General features: G+C 39.1%; 1 protein-coding gene and 1 long non-coding RNA gene across 5 annotated transcripts in view; one reads left to right on the top strand and one right to left on the bottom strand.

Annotated features, from left to right (window-relative positions):
- Positions 1 to 10,408, top strand: part of LOC133655709 (uncharacterized) — a 47,296-nt gene extending 36,888 nt beyond the window's left edge. Inside the window, exon 4 of one of the 2 annotated variants that reach the window (XR_009827030.1) lies at positions 9,970 to 10,408. This is a non-coding gene — a long non-coding RNA (uncharacterized LOC133655709). Of the gene's footprint in view, positions 1 to 39; positions 469 to 9,969 lie in introns of those variants that run through there. The other variant, XR_009827029.1, reaches the window with a different exon arrangement.
- The window catches only part of grid2ipb (glutamate receptor, ionotropic, delta 2 (Grid2) interacting protein, b), a 55,083-nt gene extending 37,072 nt beyond the window's left edge, over positions 1 to 18,011 (bottom strand). For all 3 annotated transcript variants that reach the window (XM_062056106.1, XM_062056107.1, XM_062056108.1), the window contains exons 1-4: positions 17,933 to 18,011; positions 13,779 to 14,032; positions 13,357 to 13,686; positions 13,141 to 13,295 (exon numbers count right to left, since the gene is read on the bottom strand). In XM_062056106.1, the coding sequence (XP_061912090.1) occupies positions 13,141 to 13,295; positions 13,357 to 13,686; positions 13,779 to 14,032; positions 17,933 to 17,984 (791 nt within the window). In that variant the 5' untranslated portion in view covers positions 17,985 to 18,011. The remainder of the gene's footprint in view (positions 1 to 13,140; positions 13,296 to 13,356; positions 13,687 to 13,778; positions 14,033 to 17,932) is intronic.
- Between the last annotated feature and the right edge of the window lie 3,972 nt (positions 18,012 to 21,983).

Raw genomic sequence — 21,983 nt, 5'->3', positions numbered from 1 at the left:
CTTTCACCCCGGTGGGGTGGTATCTGTGTCATCCTCAAGCTTGGGTCCTCTACCAGAGACCTGGGAGTTTGAGGGTTCTGCGCAGTATCTTGGCTGTTCCGAGGACTGCGCTCTTCTCCACTGAGGCTTCAGATGTTGTTCCTGGGATCTGTTGGAGCCACTCTCCCCCTCCGAGCACCCCCACTACCACGGGGACCACACGAGCCTTGACCTTCCACATCCGTTCCAGCTTCTCTTTCAACCCTTAGTACTTCTCAAGTTTCTCATGTTCCTTCTTCCTGATGTTGGCGTCAGCTGGGATTGTCACATCTATCGCCACCACACTTTTCTGCTCTTTGTCCACCACCACTATGTCTGGTTGGTTAGCCAGAAGCTGTTTGTCAGTCTGGAAACTGAAGTTCCACAGAACCTTGGCCCTGTTGTTCTCAGCCACCTTCTGTGGTATATATATATGTATATATATATAATCGAGGTTTCTGTGGTTTATCCGTTATACAGTGCTCAATACCGGGGTAGAGCAGAATATGCGTTAGGTCAGGAAAAAACACAAAGGCTATTTCATCCCTACAAGCCTGTTTCACAGGTTTCTCTGCTCCTCAGGGGATTTTATAATATATATAATAAAATCCCGTGAAGAGCAGGGGAACCTGCGAAACAGGCTTGTAGGGATGAAATCTGCCTCTGTGTTTTTTCCTGACCTAACGTGTATACGGTATATATATATATATATATATATATATATATATATATATATATATATATATATATATATATATATATATATACACACCACGGCCGCTGGCCAGATTTTTTTAACCCAATGCAGCCCCCGAGTCAAAAACTTTTTATAAGCATGACTTCACACTAAAACAGCCACCGTATCACAAAAAAAGGTTTCCCGCTAAGCTTCAAGTTTTAGTAACTAAATGAGTGTTCTGATTTGACCTCGTTTGTAAGAACAGAGGATCTATAATTATCTGATAAGCAGTGTAGGAAGCAAGCGGGGAGGAAGAGATGTATTTCTCCAAAGGGAAGAAGAATGACGAGCAGGAAACTACAAAGAGGAGACCTCATTTCATTTCAAGTGTGCAAAAGTGGCTCAAATGCTGGCAAGTGAATACCAAGAGGGATTTAAAAAACACATTAGATTGAAATGGCAGACATTTAAAGGACAAGTAACTCCAATATTAGGAAAATCTCTCTGTACTTTGACACCATTTCGATTCATGTTTTTAAAGTTAAGTGGTAATGCTGTCCAAGGTGCTGAATTCACAAAGTGAATAGTAAATACGATAGAACCCCAATTTCTTTTAATATATTTTTTATTTGTTTAGAAAAACATGCTCATTTGTTCTTTTTTGCTACAAAATAGTCAGATTAAGTCAGTAATAATTTCTCAATAATAATAAAGCATAGCATGCACATGATAGTAACACATGTACAGTATGTAACGACATAAGTCTTACAACTTGCAGCAAACATAAGTTAATTTAACCCGCCAATGCCAGTCACTATAGAGAGACAATGGAGACCCCGCCTGGGGTTGACAAGCGTCTTTGGAAAACCAAATTTTCCCGTATTTGGAAATAAAAGATGTCCCGTTACCATAGAGTCTGAAAGGGACGCACATTGGGCGATAAAATTGTCTGAATATATATCGCGATTCTATATCAATAAAAAGTGTGTTCGATAAAACACTTGATCTTTATTTTTCTTCTTCTTCGTCGGAAGAAACCGGAAGTTACGAAGTATGGTTGGTTGGATGAACAGAGGCACTCGCTCTCTGATCACTGATCAGTGGGAGGTACACGCTAACAGCCAATCAGGTAACCGTATCAACTATCATGTTTAGTTGCGCTATTTTGTTGTCTCACAGTTGATTCTTTGCATGGAGTGAGAAGAGAAACTAAAAATGAGTGCTGTAAAGAGCAAAGAAATTGTCGATAAAACAGTTAAGTCACCTTGACAGAATGGCAGTTTTTTGGACTTTGTTGCAAAATGCAATATAGTCAGACCATTGTGGTCTGTAAATTATAGAAGGCGCTCGTCCCCATCACACCACCTTAGCTGCACTCACTCTTTAGCATGGTGTAAGACCAGCAGAAAATAGTTCTCAGGTTTCTCTATGTTTACATTTTCACAATTTGCACTTTGCACTTAACTTACCGTATTTTCCGCACTATAAGGTGCATCGGATTATAAGGCACACCTTCAATGAATGGCATATTTTAAAACTTTGTTCATATATGAGGCGCACCGCACTATAAGGTGCACCACATTATAAGGCGCATAGAATAGACGCTACAGTAGAGGCTGGGGTTACGTTATGCATCCATTAGATGGAGCTGCGCTAAAGGGAATGTCAACAATGTCAGATAGGTCAGTCAAACTTTATTAATAGATTACAAACCAGCGTTCTGACAACTCTGTTCACTCCCAAAATGAATAAACAGCTGTTTTATTATTTTCCCCGAGGTAAAGTCAGTGACGTGGTGTTTTGTTTATCTTTTAACAACAGCAAGGTATAACATGTAACATTTATATCACATAGTGGAGGGGAACTTTTCTCTGATTCAATGAACACGTAAAAAACAGTGAAACTGTTACGGTAAATCAAACGTTAGTGCAATCACAATATAGTAACACTCGAAATAGTGCAGAGCAATAACAATATATCAATAACTCAACGTTGCTCAAACGTTAATGTCACAACACACAAAATAAACATGTAAAGCTCACTTTATGAAGTTATTCCTCATCCACAAATCCCTCAAATTCTTCTTCTTCAGTGTCCAAATTAAACAGTTGGGCGAATACGGCATCCAACATGCCCGGCTCCGGCTCCGTCTCGTCGAAGTCGTCATTAATCGAGTCAGTGTCGCTTCTGCTCTATTCCCGTGTTCTACTGCGTGACTGAGCGTCTTAAGTTTAAACTCTGCGTCGTAAGCGTGTCTCTTAATAGGAGCCATTTTAGGGTCTTTACATAAACAAACAAATGGAAATGAAACTGCACGCCTCGCGCAGCCATATATCCCAGCATGCATCGCGCGCTTATTCTTCTTCTACGGGGGCAGCTGCTTACCGTAGAAGAAGAACTTCTTCTTCTACGGGGGAAATTGACGACGGGGGAAAATGAAGTTGGCGGCTGCTTACCGTAGTTGCGATTGATTGATTGATTGAAACTTTTACCTGTTGGAGGCTCACTATTGGTCCATATATAAGGCGCACCGGATTATAAGGTGCACTGTCAGCTTTTGACAAAATTGGAGGTTTTTAGGTACACCTTATAGTGCGGAAAATACGGTATACTTAATTAAGCATTACTTACGTCTTCCTTATTTTTACACCTTAGTTTTAAGAGGTAATTGTCAAAGGAGAACTGCACTTTTTTGGAATTTTTCCTTTCGTTCACAATCCGTGACAAGAAGACAAAAAAGTTTTGTTTTTTTGTTTTTGTTTTTTTTTGCAGTCTAACATGTAAAAATCGGCTAGTTCTTGGTGGCTAGCAATGCAGCTAATGGGAGCAATCAATTCTACCTCTAAATCACTTTAACAATGCGTTCAAAAACCACCAACAATATTTCATTTACGTTCCGTAACCCGTGTAATAATCAAACTGTAACGACATTCTTACTGTAAGAGCAAACACTGAGGAACTCTTTTTCTATCGTAGTAACACATCGGCATGCTTTTGGTATTAGCCATAAAAGCTAACTACGGCGAGAGAATAGCTAGCTTCTATGTCAGCACGAAACACGTTAGAGTTTGTAATGCACAACACTGCGAAAAGACACCAATTTGTACTGACTGAAAAACATGAACAATCATATTACAGTATCTGTAAAGTATTAGCCCATATTTCATGTTTTGTTTGTACACAGCAAGCTCGACAGCATATGTACTGTAGTTGGAATAACACGCATGGCGTGCTGCATGTATCACGATCAATATAAAGTGTGACTCACTCGATAGACAGTTTTCCGTTTGGTCCAGCTGGCCGGAGACATTTTTTTTTGGTTTGTTTGGGTGAGCACTCCATTTATGTTGAAATAGTTTGGCTCCGAGCTCCACATTTACAGCACTACATTCACGCAGACCTCACTCTTGCCTTTCGTCTGCTCCAATGTTTTACCCTTCCTCTGTGCTTGCTTCTAGAAGCCGTAGTTTGTCCTTTGTATATTTCAGCTTCAAAAAGATAAGATTTTGAATCCTCATTTGTGAAAAAATAGTCGTCTTCGTTGTCTGTTACCAAGTCTGCCATGATTATAACACACTCGCGTTTGTTTCCAGAAGTAGGAACACACATTTGATGCTCAAAGTCAGAAGTGCGCTGCTATGGAAACAAAAATCAATGCGCGGAGGAAATCAATGCCTTGGCAATTATTAAAATGACCAAAATACAGTAAATATTGTACACATTACATATTGTCATAAACGTGTCTGGCACTACATTTTTTTATATATATACTTGCAGTGTGTGTACAAAACGCTGATGGAGGGTTTTCAAGTTGTCTTAGAGGGCTTTGAAGGCTACAACGGTGACTCCCATTAGCCGCATGTTCCAAGCGTTTTTTTAATCATCTTTAAAATCCTAAAAATTAAAAAAAGGATGTGTTTTCTTGTCTCTCATAATGATTGTGAACAATAGGCAAACGTTTAAAAAAAAGAAAAAAAAAGCGCAGTTTTCCTTTAAGTGTTCAATGTGATTTTAGAAATGTGTTTACACTGATTGAGTGTTTTCCATCCTAAATAGCTGAAGGGACTATAATCAGAGGAAGGTTACATTTTAAACAAAAAGTTTTATATTTAATAGATTTTTCTCCTCATCCTTAATTTTGATAGGTTATTAAAAAATATCAATAATGATCGATATCGGCCAATATAAAACACATATCTTGATACAGTTTTCAGCCATATCACCCAGCCCTACCGTAAGGGTTGAACAAAACTAGTGTGTAAAATGTCAATGGAAATGTGAAACAGACAGACAAACCCAAGCAAATACATAACCAGTGAAATTCACAATTTTTTCTCTGTCCCCGATGGTGTAATAGTAAACGCCTCTTTGGCTCCATACAATCAATCTTTTTTTTAACTCCATACATACATTTTAGAATTCCGTTTTATACCTTTTAATACCTATTGTACCACCATAGTGTGTTTTTGTGGAATAAATAAACTGGAATGAAATGTCCATTAATTCAATGCAGTCATTTTGCCAGACTCTGAGTTACACTTATCATGTTTATAGTATTGGAATATTAGCTAGCATTAGAAGCTGTCAAGTTATGAGTAACCCCAATGACAATTTAAGCTAATGACATTTAAGATGCTACAATCCCAGGCATCGGTTTTCTTGTTCCCAACAACACAATCAGATGACATGTGTTGCATTAGTGTTAGTTTTGTTGTTCGTTCGCAGACTGTTTCAAGTGGCTGTAATTTTTTAGCTTGGAAGAGGACGGTTGAGTGTTTTGGAGACGAATGAGCGGTGTTTGGAAACATGATTTCCCCAGTCAAACATTCGTACTTCCATGGTAACAGTCACATTTAAGTACATTTTCAAGAAATTCTGCATTGGATAGTAGATTTTGTTTTTATTGACCAATTCTGTGTTATGTTCTGAAGAGGTTTAGTTTTCAGAAATGCAAAGACATCAAAAACAATTAACTTCCTCTTAAATGTGAGGTCAGTAAAAGGGAAGCAATAAGAAAAGGTGACTGCATGTTTAGGATAGCCATATAAAATGTTAGATATCATGTCAATTAAATAAAAGCACAGGTAAATGGCCTTTTGAAGCACGGTGGAAAAACAGTTATTTAAACAAGACCCTCGCCTCATGTGGTGTCTACCACCGCTGCGGGCAATGTTTTGAATTTGCTTCCTGGTTTTAAAGCGTCATGACATGTGTTAACGCGTTAACGTTGACAACCCTAATATATACACACATATATATATATATATATATATATATATATATATATATATATATATATATATATATATATATATATATATATATATATATATATATATATATATATATATATATACATATACATATATATATATATATATATATATATATATATATATATATATATACATATACATATATATATATATATATATATACATATACATATATATATATATATATACTGTATATATATATATATATATATATATACACACACATATATATATATATATATACACACATATATATATATATATATACACACATATATATATATATATATATATATATATATATATATATATATATATATATATATATATATATACATATATATATATATATATATATATATATATATATATATATATATATATATATATATATATATATATATATATATATATATATACATATATATATATATATATATATATACATATATATATATATATATATATATATATATATATATATATATATATATATATATATATATATATATATATATATATATATATATATATATATATATATATATATATATATGGCATTCTTTTTTCATTGTTAGTGCCTTCCAAAAGCACAGACACATGAACTTGCAGCTGAAAGACGTGTGTCGTCTATCTCGGTCATATCTATGGCTGACAGACTTGTTGCCGTACTGTGTGGATATTCTTCCTTCTCATGACTTATGAACCTACTTGCTAATTTCCTCTTCTTAGCTGGTTATTCTCTGCTGTAATACAGTTCCTATTAGCCTTCCGTTAAAGTGTGCAAAGCATGTGTTCATTTCATAGGTAACTACTTCACATTCAAGCCAACGCTGTGCCGCAACTAGCTTTTCTTCTTCAACTTCCTCCTCCGTGTGTGTCCACGCTAACCGAAAGAATGTTAGCTAATGGTTCTCACATGGTTACTTAGAAGGGAACCAAGACCTAATATTTAGAGAACATTAGAAATAATGCCACATGTTAGAACCGTCTGTATTATTTCAGCTAATATGAATCATGAATCACGTTCTAATTGGAATGTATCAGAGAATCAATCATTTTCCCACCTCCAGTCCCATGTAACAAACATAAAACAAATATAAGAAATGGTGACTTCCTATCAACAGATATATTACCCATCTATGAACAAGCTTATTGGTGTGTCTAGTGCAGGGGGTTGGCAATCCAAAACGTTGAAAGAGCCATACTGGACCAAAAATAAAAAAAATAAAAATTGTCTGAAGCCGCAAAAATTGAAAAGCCGTACATACTGTAAGTCTTAAAATGAAGGCAACACATGACATAAGTGTCTATATTAGCTATAATAGCCTACTATCAAAATGACTATGTGTCGCAGGCTGAAGCAAATCTTTGTTGACAGAAGTGTTGAAATTTAATATTTATTCTACACATTTTTAAAACATTAGAAACCATTAGTAAATCAGAGGCTACTTAAAAGGTGAGATAACTCCTGGAAATTACTGTCTTTTAATGGCCAAAGGTATATATGTGTGTGTCCAAGTTAAAGGAAACGGCAGGCTGTCTTCTTTTAATAGATTTATTAGAATTGTTGGCAAGCTAGGTAACGTTTACTGTGGTCTGGAACAACATGGCACACAAACAACGATCTGAAATGCAGCCAATATTACATACATATAATATGTCATGAGACATGCAAAAGTAAATTTTATCCAAAGAGGATAAAGGTAAAGGAAATTAAATGAGCTCAAAAGTTAAGTTAAAATAAATAATTTTATGTTTCTGTGCGGCCCGGTAGCAAATGAGTCACAGACCGGTGGTTGGGGATCCCTGCACTATATTTTAGCTGTAACAGTTGCCATGACCAAATACCCACAGACAATGACAACAGCTATATTATTATATGGCCATTTAATACATACATCACCTGTTAGCTATTTATTTCTCTTCTTAAATTGTGTTTAAATTGTCTGGAAATTCCCTCATCCAGATATCCTTATTGTCGGTAGAGCGAAATGCCACACATTTAAAACCTGAGCTGCTTGTGCATTGTTGCATCTCAGCTGCATCCGATGCCTAAACGCTATCATTATCAGCGCTATTGACGAGGCACAGTGGAGCCTTAAGGAGGATTTACACCTGATGTCTTTTGAGCCCACTTTTAGGTTTGGCAATTAGTAAACAAAGATGTCCTCTTACTTTCTTCATCGCTGACACAAAGCACCGCCACAACCAAGACTACACTGTCAACGATGAGCTGGTATCTTTGCAACACCTCGATTTTAAACAATGTGCTCTCAATCAATGATTGTAAACTCTTACTAAATAAAACAAGCTGATATCAAACATCCATCAAGTGTGCAGAAAAATGGCACTAAATGCTCAGTTTCACACTGAAAATGCCAAAATAAAATGCATTCCAAAACAACCCCAACAATGCAATCAGACAAATAGATGTACTCACCCCAAGCAATTCATCGTCTTAGTGCTCTGCCATGCATGCTTACTCACTCAGACCAAAGCACAGTTGCCACCACCAGGTGGTAAACACATTGTTAGACACTCCTCCTGCAAAATGCCAGCGTCTCTGAGGGCGATAAAAGATACGGCGGGCTTCCTTCCCCACACTTCAATAAATAGAGAAAAAACAATGAAACACAAGACTAATGCCACTTGAAGCGATTGTGCAGAACAACACTGCAAGTGGTCTCATTATCACAAATAAAGGACGAGTCGTTGAATTATGCATGGCCACACACAAGCTACAAACACACTTGAACTGTAATCAGCAGTTTAAAAAGTGGTTAGAAAAATAAACCTGTCAGTTCTTATGATTCTTATGTACTGTAAATACTGTAGTACAGTAATTGTGGGTAAGCAGCCATGTAGTGTAGTAAGAAAATAATTGGCTGCTTTTCATTGGCCTTACTTGTGTAATCTGCGGACAAACTGTCTGGGGATGTAGAGGGAAAAAAACCTGCTGGTTTGGCATTCCGTCTTTTTAGGCCATTTAGAGTTGCTCCAATTTCAGGAGTAAAATGAAACACCAGATGGACTGATTAACAAATGTTTAAAGATTAAAATAAAAAAAACAAAGGCTGACTGCAAAGCAGCATCTCTTGCTAGAGAGTGTAACACATTACTTATATCACAAAAGCCTGCATGTTTATGGGTTGAAGCTTCTGGAGAAGAAAAAGGTTTGTGTGATTTAAAAGATTAGTGTTTTGCAAATCCATCAGCCTTGCTTTGTTATTTAATGGATGCACAACAACTGGTCATGCTCAGCCTTTTTCAGCAAGTGAGTATTGAATCCGGATGATAACGTGTGTCTTCCTTAGCAGGCCAAACATTTTTCTAAATAACACTGAATACGAAACTTACAAGAAAAAATCTGAAGCACTCTAGAGCAGGGGTAGGGAACCTATGGCTCTCGAGCCAGATGTGGCTCTTTTGATGACTGCATCTGGCTCTCAGACAAATCTTAGCTGACATGGTTTAACATGACAAGTAATGAATAATTCTGCTGGTAATCACAGTGTTAAAAATAACGTTCAAAATATAAAACATTCTCATGCATTTTAATTCATCCATCCGTTTTCTACCGCATCTGTTCAAGAAGTCACATTAATGGTAAGAAGTATTTTATTTATTATTGATTAGCTTCAGGTTGGTTTACGTATAAGAAAATCCATGATTGGTTGGTTGGTTTACTATGATGATGTCACGGCCCAGACGCACACTAGTGCGCAATCATCTGGGAGCCGCGCTGAGCGCACCTCCAAGCGCGCTAGCGCGCGCGTCACTCAAGCTGCTGCAGGCAGCTGCGTTCCATCTTCAATCAACACACAGATGAGAGGGACGGCTACTTAAACAACCGCCACCAGAGATCCTTTGCCAGAACGTAGCAATATGTACATCGTACCGTAAGCTCGTCTCCAGCTTCCTAGTTGCCTTTTTGATCCTGATCTCTGTGTATTGTTCCCTGCGCTAATTGTCATGTCCTCCCTCACCCCGCAGCTCCCTGTGTGCGTCCCCGAGTCACGCTGTGTGTCGTGCGCTCCTGGATCTTCCCTGTCTTCCTCGTGCTTCCTGGTTCTCGACTCCTCGCTTGCCCCCGGACTACGACGACTCTCTCCTGCCGCCCGACCACGCTTCCGCTCCTGGACAAACCCTGCCTGCCTTGCCCTTGTCTGACAGCACCGCTCCTCTCAACACGCACCTCCAACACTTACGGTAAAACCTTCCAGTTAAATTCTACACATAGTCTGACACCCATTTCCTGTTTGGTTACATACACATCTGATATATACATATATTGATATATATAATATAATATATAATATCATAATATATTATACAATATAATATATTATGTACATTATATATATATATAATAATATATATATATTTATATAGAAATATAGAATTTCCCTTTTAAATAAATACGCCCCAGGCTAAACGCTCTCCCAGCCTCAGTGCCGTCTCCTTCTACCCGGTACCATCACAGATGAGTCACGATTGGTTAAGATTAGGGCAAAACATTAGGGACAGGTCAATCAAAGGCAAGATAGGGCGGGTCATCGAACCAAGAAAGGAAATCGCAACAGACACGCACATCCCAAATGATGACGAGAGAGTCCGGTCTCCGCTAGAGGGGGGGTCAACTACATATGCGGTCCTCTCCAAGGTTTCTCATAGTCATTCACATCGACGTCCCATTGGGGTTATGAGTTTTTCCTTGCCCTGATGTGGGCTCTGTACCGCGGATGTCGTTGTCGCTTGTGCAGCCCTTTGAGACACTTGTGATTTAGGGCTATATAAATAAACATTGATTGATTGACATTGAGAGTCGGAGAAAAGAAGAGGGAATATTAAAGCAGGCGGTTTATATATTAAAAAAACTAGTGGAAGAAGGCAGAGGGATTTTCTTCCTTAGATTTTTCTTTTAGCGATGTAGACAACGTCCAGGAAACCCAAAATGCGTCTACTTGGCCACATTTGGACAAATGTATGAGTCTGGATAAAACTATGCCCAACACATTCATTTTAGTTGTTTACCATGTAAGCCCAAATCAAAACTGCTCTCAACATGGAAGACGTGAAATATACATTTAAGAACACACATGATTGTGACAGACTTGTGATGACTTTTGCTACACTATAGCCTGTCTAAATGCTACATTTCATTTTAATTGGTGTTTTACAACAAGACAGTAGCTGACATTTTGTTTATTATTTCTACGCTTTATATTTTGACATTGAATAGTTGAATCATTTTGAAACATAAACAACATGATTGTAAGATATTTGTTATTTCCTGCTATAAATCAAAATGGCTATTCAGATAAAGGAAGTTAGCTAATAGCTGGACCTGGCTGGCCTCCAGACCCCCTGCTTATTTTCAGTCTTTTTTATTAAGTTCAAATCACATGCCTGATTAAATATCAGTACACTGCACACACACTTCTCTTTTTTAAAGTAAATCTGTACAGCAAATATGGGCATCTACATCAACAATATGATTTGCCTGAGTAGCTGGACAGGACAATAAAATAAAATAACAAAAATATCAGTACACTGCTGTACCGAACCAAAGAGTCCATAGAAAAAAATCCAAATTGTAACAAACTTTATTCCAGTATTTACTTTTGCTAATTGTCAACAACAATCCCTTACAGTTTCACTGAGACTGCAAGAGACTTACAAGGTCATGTGGATTTATCCTGGGTGGCAGATGGAGGCTACTTAAATCTAAAGTCTATTGTTGCCGTGAAAAGACTAATCGAATTGTATGGAAAAGGAAGTGCCAGTTTACATGTTAGCACCAATGAATCCTTGTAGATCAGGGGTGTCCAAACTTCCACTGAAAAATCAAAGGCTCTGGGGGCCCACTTTGATCATTCTAATTGTGAAATTGTTGTGATGGTTTGTGTGTTTCAGACATGCTTATTTTAACAAGTTACAACATGTCTGAAAAGGACTCAAATAAAACAGATTACCGTATTTTTCAGACCATGAGGCAAGGCGCACTGTCGATAAACGGTTCTATTCGGGTCTATTTTCATACATACACCAGAAGGCGCATTAAAGCGGTCATATTGTGATTTGTTTTTCTACATTTAAAACACTTTCTTGTGGTCTGCATAACGTGTAATGATGGTTGTTTGGCCAACATTTTGCATAGATTATGTTTTACAGACCATCTTCAAGCCGCTTTTTGATAAACTCTTCAGAATGAGTCGTTTGGTGGGCGGTCTTTTTAACGTGGCTTCACTTCGACTGTGTCTTCTCCTTGCATCTTTGTTGTAGTTTTTAGTGCTTCCATAGCGACTGTACTCATAAATTAAGTTTGAATTATACACTACTTTTTAGTAGAAATGGCAACATTGGAGGATGAATGCCCCACAAAAAGAAGATGGAGAAAAAGAAGGAGCTTATTGACTACGGCACAGACTACAATGGCGGACGCACGCAAATTTGTGGGACTTATGCAGAACCCAAATACACATTTGCAAGTACTAAAAGGTAAGACAAGTTTGTTTTGCATAATAGGGCGGAACTAAATGGCAGATAATATTTCTTCCAGTAGGTGGCGTTTTGGGCTCCTTATACACACACCATAGTAATACCCGTATGTTGAAGCACAGTACGCACTGACTACGGTAGTCAGACGATCCATCGAGTGGTGCTGCTTCGTGGCTTACCAAAGTCGTACTAAAACATTTTGGCAGATCTTTCAGCGGCGTGTATTATGTTCTACATTCTCAGTGAAACAGAAAAGTTTTGGTATTGCTCGCTAGATTCATTTATGAAACAACAGGCGTCAACCAGCAGTCCACACATATCTCGTATGTGTGACTGCCTTACTGGTCACATTTATCATTACAGCATGTACCACATAAAATTGGTTCGAGGTCGGTAAGCACAACCAGAATTTTTACGTAAATACATAAGGCGCACTCTCAATTATTGAGAAATGAAAGGATTTTAAGAGTGTTTTATAGTCCGAAAAATACGATATATGGAGAAATACATGACAAGGATTGCATATTCAATTCTTGCAGCTCTTACATTTATATTTCAAAGTTCAGTCAAAAACACTTCCATATTGAGTGGAAACCAACAGATTGCAGCAAAATAAGAATGAAAGTAATGTGCTAAACTTGAATTAATGTCAAAAACTCTCACCTGATGCTGGAGATGAGCTGTCGATGGTCATCAGTGGTGAGGATTTCGGGCAAGACGGAAGCCAACCATTCCACTTTCTTCTCAGCTGCGTACTGTTTCAACACGCCAAAGAGTCGCTCCTTCACTTCGGGCTCGTCGCTTAAAATCTGCTCCACCTGACGGTGTCAGAATATTTTGGATCGTTTCAGGTTAGAATTTGAGCGATGCTTCCCTTACCTTCCTGTTGAACTCCAGAGCCTTGTATTTGCGGTCCAGCCTTGCGCCTTCCCCTCCGATCTGACTGTCATCCAGGCTGATGCTACGTTGCTGTCTTGCGCCGAGTCCCAGCACGCCCAGACGTAGTGTTCTCCCCTGGGATGACTTGATAAGCGCCGCGGCTGTCTCGTGCTGCCTGACAGGGATGCCGTTGACCTCCATGACGCAGTCGCCCGCCCTCAAACCGGCACGGCCAGCCGGGGAGCACGGCGAGCAGTCCTCCACCAGCAGTGGGCAGTCTCCCACGATAGTGAACCCCAATCGACCATCCGGACCAGGTATGATGTCCATCTGTAAAGCAGCAAAGCAGAATAAAGCAAAATAGCGGAATCGTTTTGAAAAGTACAGAGGGACAAGCGGTAGAAATTGGAAGTACAGATGACCTGCTGTATGCGGGACACAACTCCGATGCTGGGGGGGATGTTCTTCTGAGTCTGGGCGATGGCAATGACGGCTAGCGGCGGCAACGTTGACACATTGTGGCCCTCAATTTCCAGCACCTGGTCTCCAGCCTGCAGCCCAGCCAGGTGAGCACTGCTTCCTTCCTCCACAGACAGGATGTAGCTCGGTCCATTCCCGCCCAGCCGGAAGCCAAACTCATCAGGCCAGCCATGGTTGGACGTCGGCATGCTGAGGACTGGAGAGTGGGGAGGAAGCGGCCTTTAGAGGAACGACTGTACTGCCTAGGCATTTTGTGGCTCTAAACAAGATTTTGTTTGTGGCCCCATTTCAGTTTTCAATATTACTTGTGTAACACGTTATAGGGGCCTGACTGCAGCCTAGCGATTATTGTAATACAGTATTCCCCAGCCACATCGACTTGTAAAGGTGATTAAGTGGGTGTTATTTTATCTTTAGAGGGCTTAGCAGGTTTTTTTTTTTGCTGTAGTTAAAAAATATTCCATATTCAATATTTTGTGAAAATTAACAGTAATAAACAAGTGTTTATTAGACTTAGACAAAGTCTAATAAACACTTAGACTTAGACAAACTATTGATCCACAAGGGAAATTGTTCCACACAGTAGCTCAGTTACAAAGAATGGAAAGGGTAAGGATGGAAAGGATAATGCAGGTATAAAGTAGACTAACAATGTACCATAGTAGCAATATAAAATATAACATATATGTAATATTTACATATTATATATACAGTATAAAATATATACTGATATATCAATCAATCAATCAATGTTTATTTATATAGCCCTAAATCACAAGTGTCTCAAAGGGCTGTACAAGCCACAACGACATCCTCGGTACAGAGCCCACATACGGGCAAGGAAAAACTCACCCCACTGGGACGTCGGTGAATGACTATGAGAAACCTTGGAGAGGACCGCATATGTGGGTAACCCCCCCCCTAGGGGAGACCGAAAGCAATGGATGTCGAGTGGGTCTGACATAACATTGTGAAAGTCCAGTCCACAGTGGATCCAACACATCAGCGGGAGTCCAGTCCACAGCGGGGCCAACAGGAAACCATCCCGAGCGGAGACGGGTCAACAGCGCAGAGATGTCCCCAACCGATGCACAGGCTAGTGGTCCACCCGGGGTCCCGACTCTGGACAGCCAGCACTTCATCCATGGCCACCGGACCTATGCAACTCCCCCTCGCAAGGGACAGGGGAGAAGAGGAGAGAAGAAAAGAAACGGCAGATCAACTGGTCTAAAAAATGGGGGTCTATTTAAAGGCTAGAGTATACAAATGAGTTTTAAGATGGGACTTAAATGCTTCTACTGAGGTAGCATCTCTAACTGTTACCGGGAGGGCATTCCAGAGTACTGGAGCCCGAATAGAAAACGCTCTATAGCCCGCAGACTTTTTTTTGGCTCTGGGAATCACTAATAAGCCGGAGTTCTTTGAACGCAGATTTCTTGTCGGGACATATGGTACAATACAATTGGCGAGATAGGCTGGAGCTAAACCGTGTAGTATTTTATACGTAAGAAGTAAAACCTTAAAGTCGCATCTTAAGTGCACAGGAAGCCAGTGCAGGTGAGCCAGTATAGGCGTAATATGATCAAACTTTCTTGTTTTTGTCAAAAGCCTTGCAGCCGCATTTTGTACCAACTGTAATCTTTTAATGCTAGACATAGGGAGACCCGAAAATAATACGTTACAGTAATCGAGACGAGACGTAACGAACGCATGAATAATGATCTCAGCGTCGCTAGTGGACAAGATGGAACGAATTTTAGCGATATTACGGAGATGAAAGAAGGCCGTTTTAGTAACACTCTTAATGTGTGACTCAAACGAGAGAGTTGGGTCGAAGATAATACCCAGATTCTTTACCGAGTCGCCTTGTTTAATTGTTTGGTTGTCAAATGTTAAGGTGGTATTATTAAATAGATGTTGGTGTCTAGCAGGACCGATAATCAGCATTTCCGTTTTCTTAGCGTTGAGTTGCAAAAAGTTAGCGGACATCCATTGTTTAATTTCATTTCATTCATTATTTCAATATTATTATATTATATTTTTACATAATATATACAATATATAACAAATCCCAATTACTATGTGCAATATTACAGTATATGTAACAGCTGCAGCAAAAAAGGGCAGCATAAAATAGAGTAGATCCATCAGAACATATACATTATAAACAAAGAGAGGTAGCTAACATAGAAGCGGTCAGGTAATAGACAGATATCCTCTATTGCTGTATGGCAAGTGATTATACAGCTGGATAGAGTGCGGAATGAAGGAGTTCTTGAATCGAACACTGTGGGAACGAAGCTGAAGAAGCCTGTTGGAGTATGAGCTTTGCTGTCACTCAATTGTATGGTGGAGCGGGTGGGCAGGATTGTCCACGATGGCGAGCAGTTTGTCCTCCCGTCCCTCAATGACACAAACGCCTCCAACTGCGTGCCAATAAATTGACCGGCTTTCCGGATCAGTTTGTGAATCCGGTTTAAGTCCCCTTTGCTGGTGCTGCTTCCCCAAGAAACCACTGCAAAGTACAGGGCACTGGCCACAACAGATTGAAAAAAGGTCTCCAACAGCTTGCTGCACACATTAAAGGACCTAAGCTTCCGTAGGAAAAAGAGTCTGCTCATGCCCTTCTTGTATACAGCTTTGCTGTTGTCCTTCCAATGCAGTCTGCTGTTCAAGTGGACTCCCAGGTACTTGTACTGCCCCACTACTGCCACCTCCCGGCCCTGTTTTTTTTTACCAAAAGTAAATTTGGGTATGGGAGCCTGAGTGTGTGCATGAGAGACACAACCAATGAAAATACAGTTTAAGTACATTTATAATTAGATATTAAGAAATAATGTACAGTAGGGAAGGGAATCATATGGCCCCATTCCTGGGTGGAACTCGCTGGAGAGGAATACGGGGGGTTAATCGTCTTGCAATGCAGTCTGCTGAAAATGATGGAAAACACCACTCCACATAGCAACTGATGCTGTGGTCTAAGTTACAGTTGCCACCCTACTGCCATCTGGCGGCTAAAGTGGATAGTGAATGTCCCAAATTCGTCACATTTCATGTGTCAGGTAAACCGCGACAAAAATGGGGCCATATGAACCCCCTTCCCACTGTATTATTAATATTTTACAAGCTCTGTAAAGATTAGTATTTACTATAAAAATAACATGAACGACAAACAAAAAAAGACTACAATTTAGTTCAATCCAATATGTTGAAGGGTCATGTGTTTATCTCAGTGGCCTAGTGGTTAGAGTGTCCGCCCTGAGATCGGTAGGTTGGAGTTCAAATCCCAGCCGAGTCATACCAAAGACTATAAAAATGGGACCCATAACCTCCCCGCTTGGCACTCAGCAACAAAGGGTTGGAGTTGGGGGTTAAATCACCAAAATGATTCCCGGGCGCGGCGCCGCTGCTGCCCACTGCTCCCCAAGGGGATGGGACAAATGCAGAGGACAAATTTCACCACATCTAGTGTGTGTGTGACAATCATTGGTACTTTAATCTTTAATCTTAATCTTTATATGGCAGATACTGTAAGTCTGAAGTTTACACGGAAAGATTAAAAAAATCTCCAACCACAGTAAAGCCAATCCAAAACTGACATTAATTGAAAAAGTAAACAGAACATAATCTATTAAAATCTATAATAATCTATTAAAAAAATGTCATTTAGACATTATATAGTTAGAAAAAAGGTTTGACTACAATATAAACTTAAATTATACAGTCGTTTTAGAAATACGGCTGTAAATCTGTCACGATGACAGCGTTCGAAATGATTCTTAATTAGCGATTATATCTACAGGTTTTGAAAAGACGCGGCTGCGATGCTGCTGAACCACACTTAAACTATGTTGACACACTGCTGAACAAGAGTTTAGCCAAAACCAAGTATAATTGTATCCATGAGGCTATTCAGTCTATCAAAGTAGAACAAGCAAACAGTTAACAACCACGTTGACGATCAGCTACTGAAGTGACCAGTCACCATAATAATGCATAATGATGAGTGTTTTTGCCAGGGGCAGTCCTTGACTTCTGCAAATCTCTCACCATCCATTATAAATGCGCTGGAAATAGATGCAAAATAAAGTCTTACCCAAGGTCATGGATGCATTCAAATCAATGGACATTGCACATAAGCCTTCCATCAAATAGTTATTGTCTTTTCTACTAAAGAGCACCATGTCAGAGCTCTCTACCCTAAACTCTGACACACACCAATGGTCCTTGACCTGGTTCACAAATGGCAAAGCAGCCAATTGAAAGAAGGCGTCACAGAGATTGTGACCCAAATTAACCTCAGCGCACATCCAAGGCATTGCTTTAATTATCTTACTGAATTACGAGGCATAAAAAAAGAAAAAATAGGAGAGACTTGGGGGGTCATGTATACATTTCAGGATCAATCCAACTGATTAAAGACTTACAGAAATCTTTAGGTGGACACCGAGAGCCCCGTTTGGTCTGGTGGAACGAATATCTACCCTTTTTGTTTTGCAGGAACTTCTTCATCTTCCAATTGTATACAGTCTCCTTGCAGACTTGTCAGGTAAAAAAAAAAAAAAAAAGTAAAAATATCCACCCTGAACACCTTGTGACCCAAAATCCCACCAAATGAGTGATAGCTGAGTGTGCATGAAAATCAAGTCCAGTCTCGCTATGAGTTTGTCAAAGTCCCGCGTCTCGTCCCTGATTCATCTCATGGCCAAGCTGCATGAGCAGTGTTAATCAGGAAACTGGGACGCGTGCACCCGCGCACCTCCGTTCCTTAATAATTCACTCTCCAAAAAGGCCTCATTTGTCTATAAATACACCAACGTGTCTTTTTCTGCCTTGGCTAGGTGGCTCTCCGAGGGACCGCTCCTGGCCCAGAATCACTCGGCGCCGATGCAAGGAAGCCTGAGCACTAATTGGAACGTCAGCCTGGGATAGTGTAAATCCGTGCGTAGTGTCGGTGGGTTCACGCCTAAATATTTAGTTCATTGAAAAGCAGCAGGGGACCATTTAAGACTACTATCTGAAGATTAGGTGGATTAGGGGTTTAATCTCCAGCCCAACCTCCACCTTTACATCAGTACATTAGGAACACATGTGCCCAGGACCCCAACTCACTGAATTTATTTCATTTCCACTCTATGGTTCTGTTTTATCTTAATGTGTTCCTCTATGCAGTCAACGTGACTAACGACGTGGTTAAATATCTTGCAAAAGTTGTTTGATTTCCTCAACTAAAAGACCAATTAAAGTCAGTGGGAATTTTTTTCTGTTCAATTGCTGACTGGAGAGCACACCAGTTTACAACATGGTACTTTTTGACAACTTTGATATTGGAATGGTATACTGATATTTTGTCTTTATAATCATACAAATTATGAAAAGCTTAAATTTGACATTCTTGAAATGTTTCACTTTGTAGTCAATCTATAGATTTATGAAATAAAAAACGTTTGCACATCATTCTCATTAATTGGGATGCACCTGTATATGTGCAACACATTGTTTTGATTACAAAAATTAATAAATACATTTCAAATCCTGCACAGAGTATAGATAAAATGTTTGTATTGCATAGTAAATTGTGTTTGTATTGTTTTAAATGAATACAAATCATTCACATTGTGGATTAATTTTTTTTATTAATTAAAAATTAAATAAATGAATTAATATTGTGGCTTGATCCTTTACAGTACTAAGTACCTAACAGCAAAATTATAATATTGGGATACTTATGTACTCACATTAAAATGTATATTATCAGATGGAATATACCTGTGGTTTGGTGATGTTTGGTTGTATTTTTTTTATCATTGACATTTTTATTTTTACCTCAGTACCCTGGTGTCCACAACCACAACCACAACATTAAGTACACTTGCACAATCTATTGAGGTCCATATAGTAGAGCATCATTTGAAATTCTGCCTATATATACAAAGTTAGTAATTGTTACTGTCATGGAAGTATTGCTTTTTATTGTACGCAGTATAACACAACTGTTATAGGATTATAATAAAAATACAATTGGGTGTCAACTTATGTATTAACATTGTTAATGTACACTTATTTTACTTCTGCTATAGTCAAAACAAATGATAAATGGTCATCTTACAGGCAACTGTTATGTGTTTATACAGAATCATTAATCGACAACATAGGTAGTATTAAAAGCATGCATCTCTTACCTTTTTTATTTAAACAGAATCCATAGCTTATGGACAACACTCTTCTTTTCAGCAACGTGAGCTGTAATATGAGTGTTGAGGGCCCAGTCAGCAACCAGATCCAGCAGGTGTCCCATGATGCCTTGTTATGTGCCAGTGCATGTCAGTCACAGTCAGACACACTGTAAAATGGGCTTTTTCCCCCCACCTATTTTGATCTTAAAATGTGTTTTCTGCAGTTAATAAACTGAAAAAGATTCTGCTTTGATGCAGTCTAATCCACAACAAAATACTTCTAAGACAGTCCTAATTATCTTCCATGAGTCATTACTGAGAGTCTGCATATTTCACTTCCTGTCTTTAACATGTTACCATTTTAAAGTGTAATAGTAAAGTTAATGAATGTTAATGAGCATTTAAATCCCACCTTAAAACTAATTTGTATACTCTAGCCTTTAAAAAATAGACCCCCCTTTTAGACCAGTTCATCTGCCGTCTCTTTTCTGGTCTTCCCCCCTCTCCTTCGTGGTTAGGTGACCACAGATGATGACAAAGTTGGAACCCGGGGTGGACCACTCATCTGTGCATCAGTTGGAGACATCTCTACGCTGCTGACTTGTCTCCACTCAAGATGATCTCCTGCTGGCCCCACTATGGACTGGACTGTCACACTATTAACTAGATCCACTCGACGTCCATTGCACCGGTCGGCCAGGGGTCCCCTCCAAGGTCTCTCATTGTAGCCCATTGGGTTGTGTTTTTCCTTGCCCTGATGTGGGATCTGAACTGAGGATGTCGTTGTGGCTTGTGCAGACACTCGTGATTTAGGGCTATATAAATAAACTTTGATTGATTGACTTTGAATTGTTTTTTGGATAGTTTGTTCAGTAATAAAATAATTAATGAATAACAGGGTAAAATGGACAGGATATTGTATAATGATAAATGATAAATGGGTTATACTTGTGTAGCGCTTTTCTACCTTCAAAGTACTCAAAGCGCTTTGACAGTATTTCCACATTCGCCCATTCACACACACATTCACACACTGATGGCGGGAGTTGACATGCAAGGTGCTAACCAGCAGCCATCAGGAGCAAGGGTGAAGTGTCTTGCCCAAGGACACAACGGACGTGACTAGGATGGTAGAAGGTGGGGATATAATGAATAAATGGCTACAGGATTTATGATTAAAAAAAACAACAACACCTTGATTATGAATTAACAAGATAAATAGTACGTTAAATCGGACTGAAATTGTACAGTGAGTAAAATGAATAAATAAATACATAACATACAACTAACAAAAACACTAAAATGATTAAGAATTTAATAAATAATAATACAAAAAATAATTACTTATGCTTATCCTGTATTTTCCATAAAAAGTAATATACATTACCTTGCATAAATCATGGCATAAATCAAAACCTCATGGAGCTAACAAAACCTCATGGAGCTAACAAAACCTCATGGCGCTGGATGCAATCTTACTTGGAGGGGAGGGAGCAGGTGGTAGAGGTGAACGGCACCGTGTCCCCCCCCCTCTCGGTGAGCTGTGGAGTCCCCCAAGGTAGTATATTGGGACCTTTACTGTTCCTAATATACATAAACGACTTGTCATCGGCATGCGACTGTGAATTGTTTTTGTTTGCGGATGACTCTGCCCTGCTGGTATCCGACAAGGACAAGTCACAGGTGAAGAAAATCCTCAGTGCTTAGCTCTGTAGAACTTGCACCTGGCTCGCTGACAACAAGCTATCCATACACTTGGGTAAAACAGAATCCATCCTGTTTGGGTCCCACATCAACCTTAAGAAAGTCTTCACTATAAAAGTGGGTGACATTGTTATCACCAGGAAAGATGAGGTCACCTACCTAGGTTCCATTCTAGAGGCTAACCTTTCCTGTGATAAAATGGCAACCAAGGTAATCAAAAAGGTTAACCAACGAACGAGATTTCTCTACAGAATCTCCTCTCTGGTC

Source organism: Entelurus aequoreus, linkage group LG08 (assembly GCF_033978785.1).
Source record: "Entelurus aequoreus isolate RoL-2023_Sb linkage group LG08, RoL_Eaeq_v1.1, whole genome shotgun sequence".
NCBI classification, from domain to species: Eukaryota; Metazoa; Chordata; class Actinopteri; order Syngnathiformes; family Syngnathidae; genus Entelurus; species Entelurus aequoreus.
The sequence above is the reverse complement of the archived record's forward strand: the minus strand, read 5'-3'. Positions and strand labels throughout refer to the sequence as shown.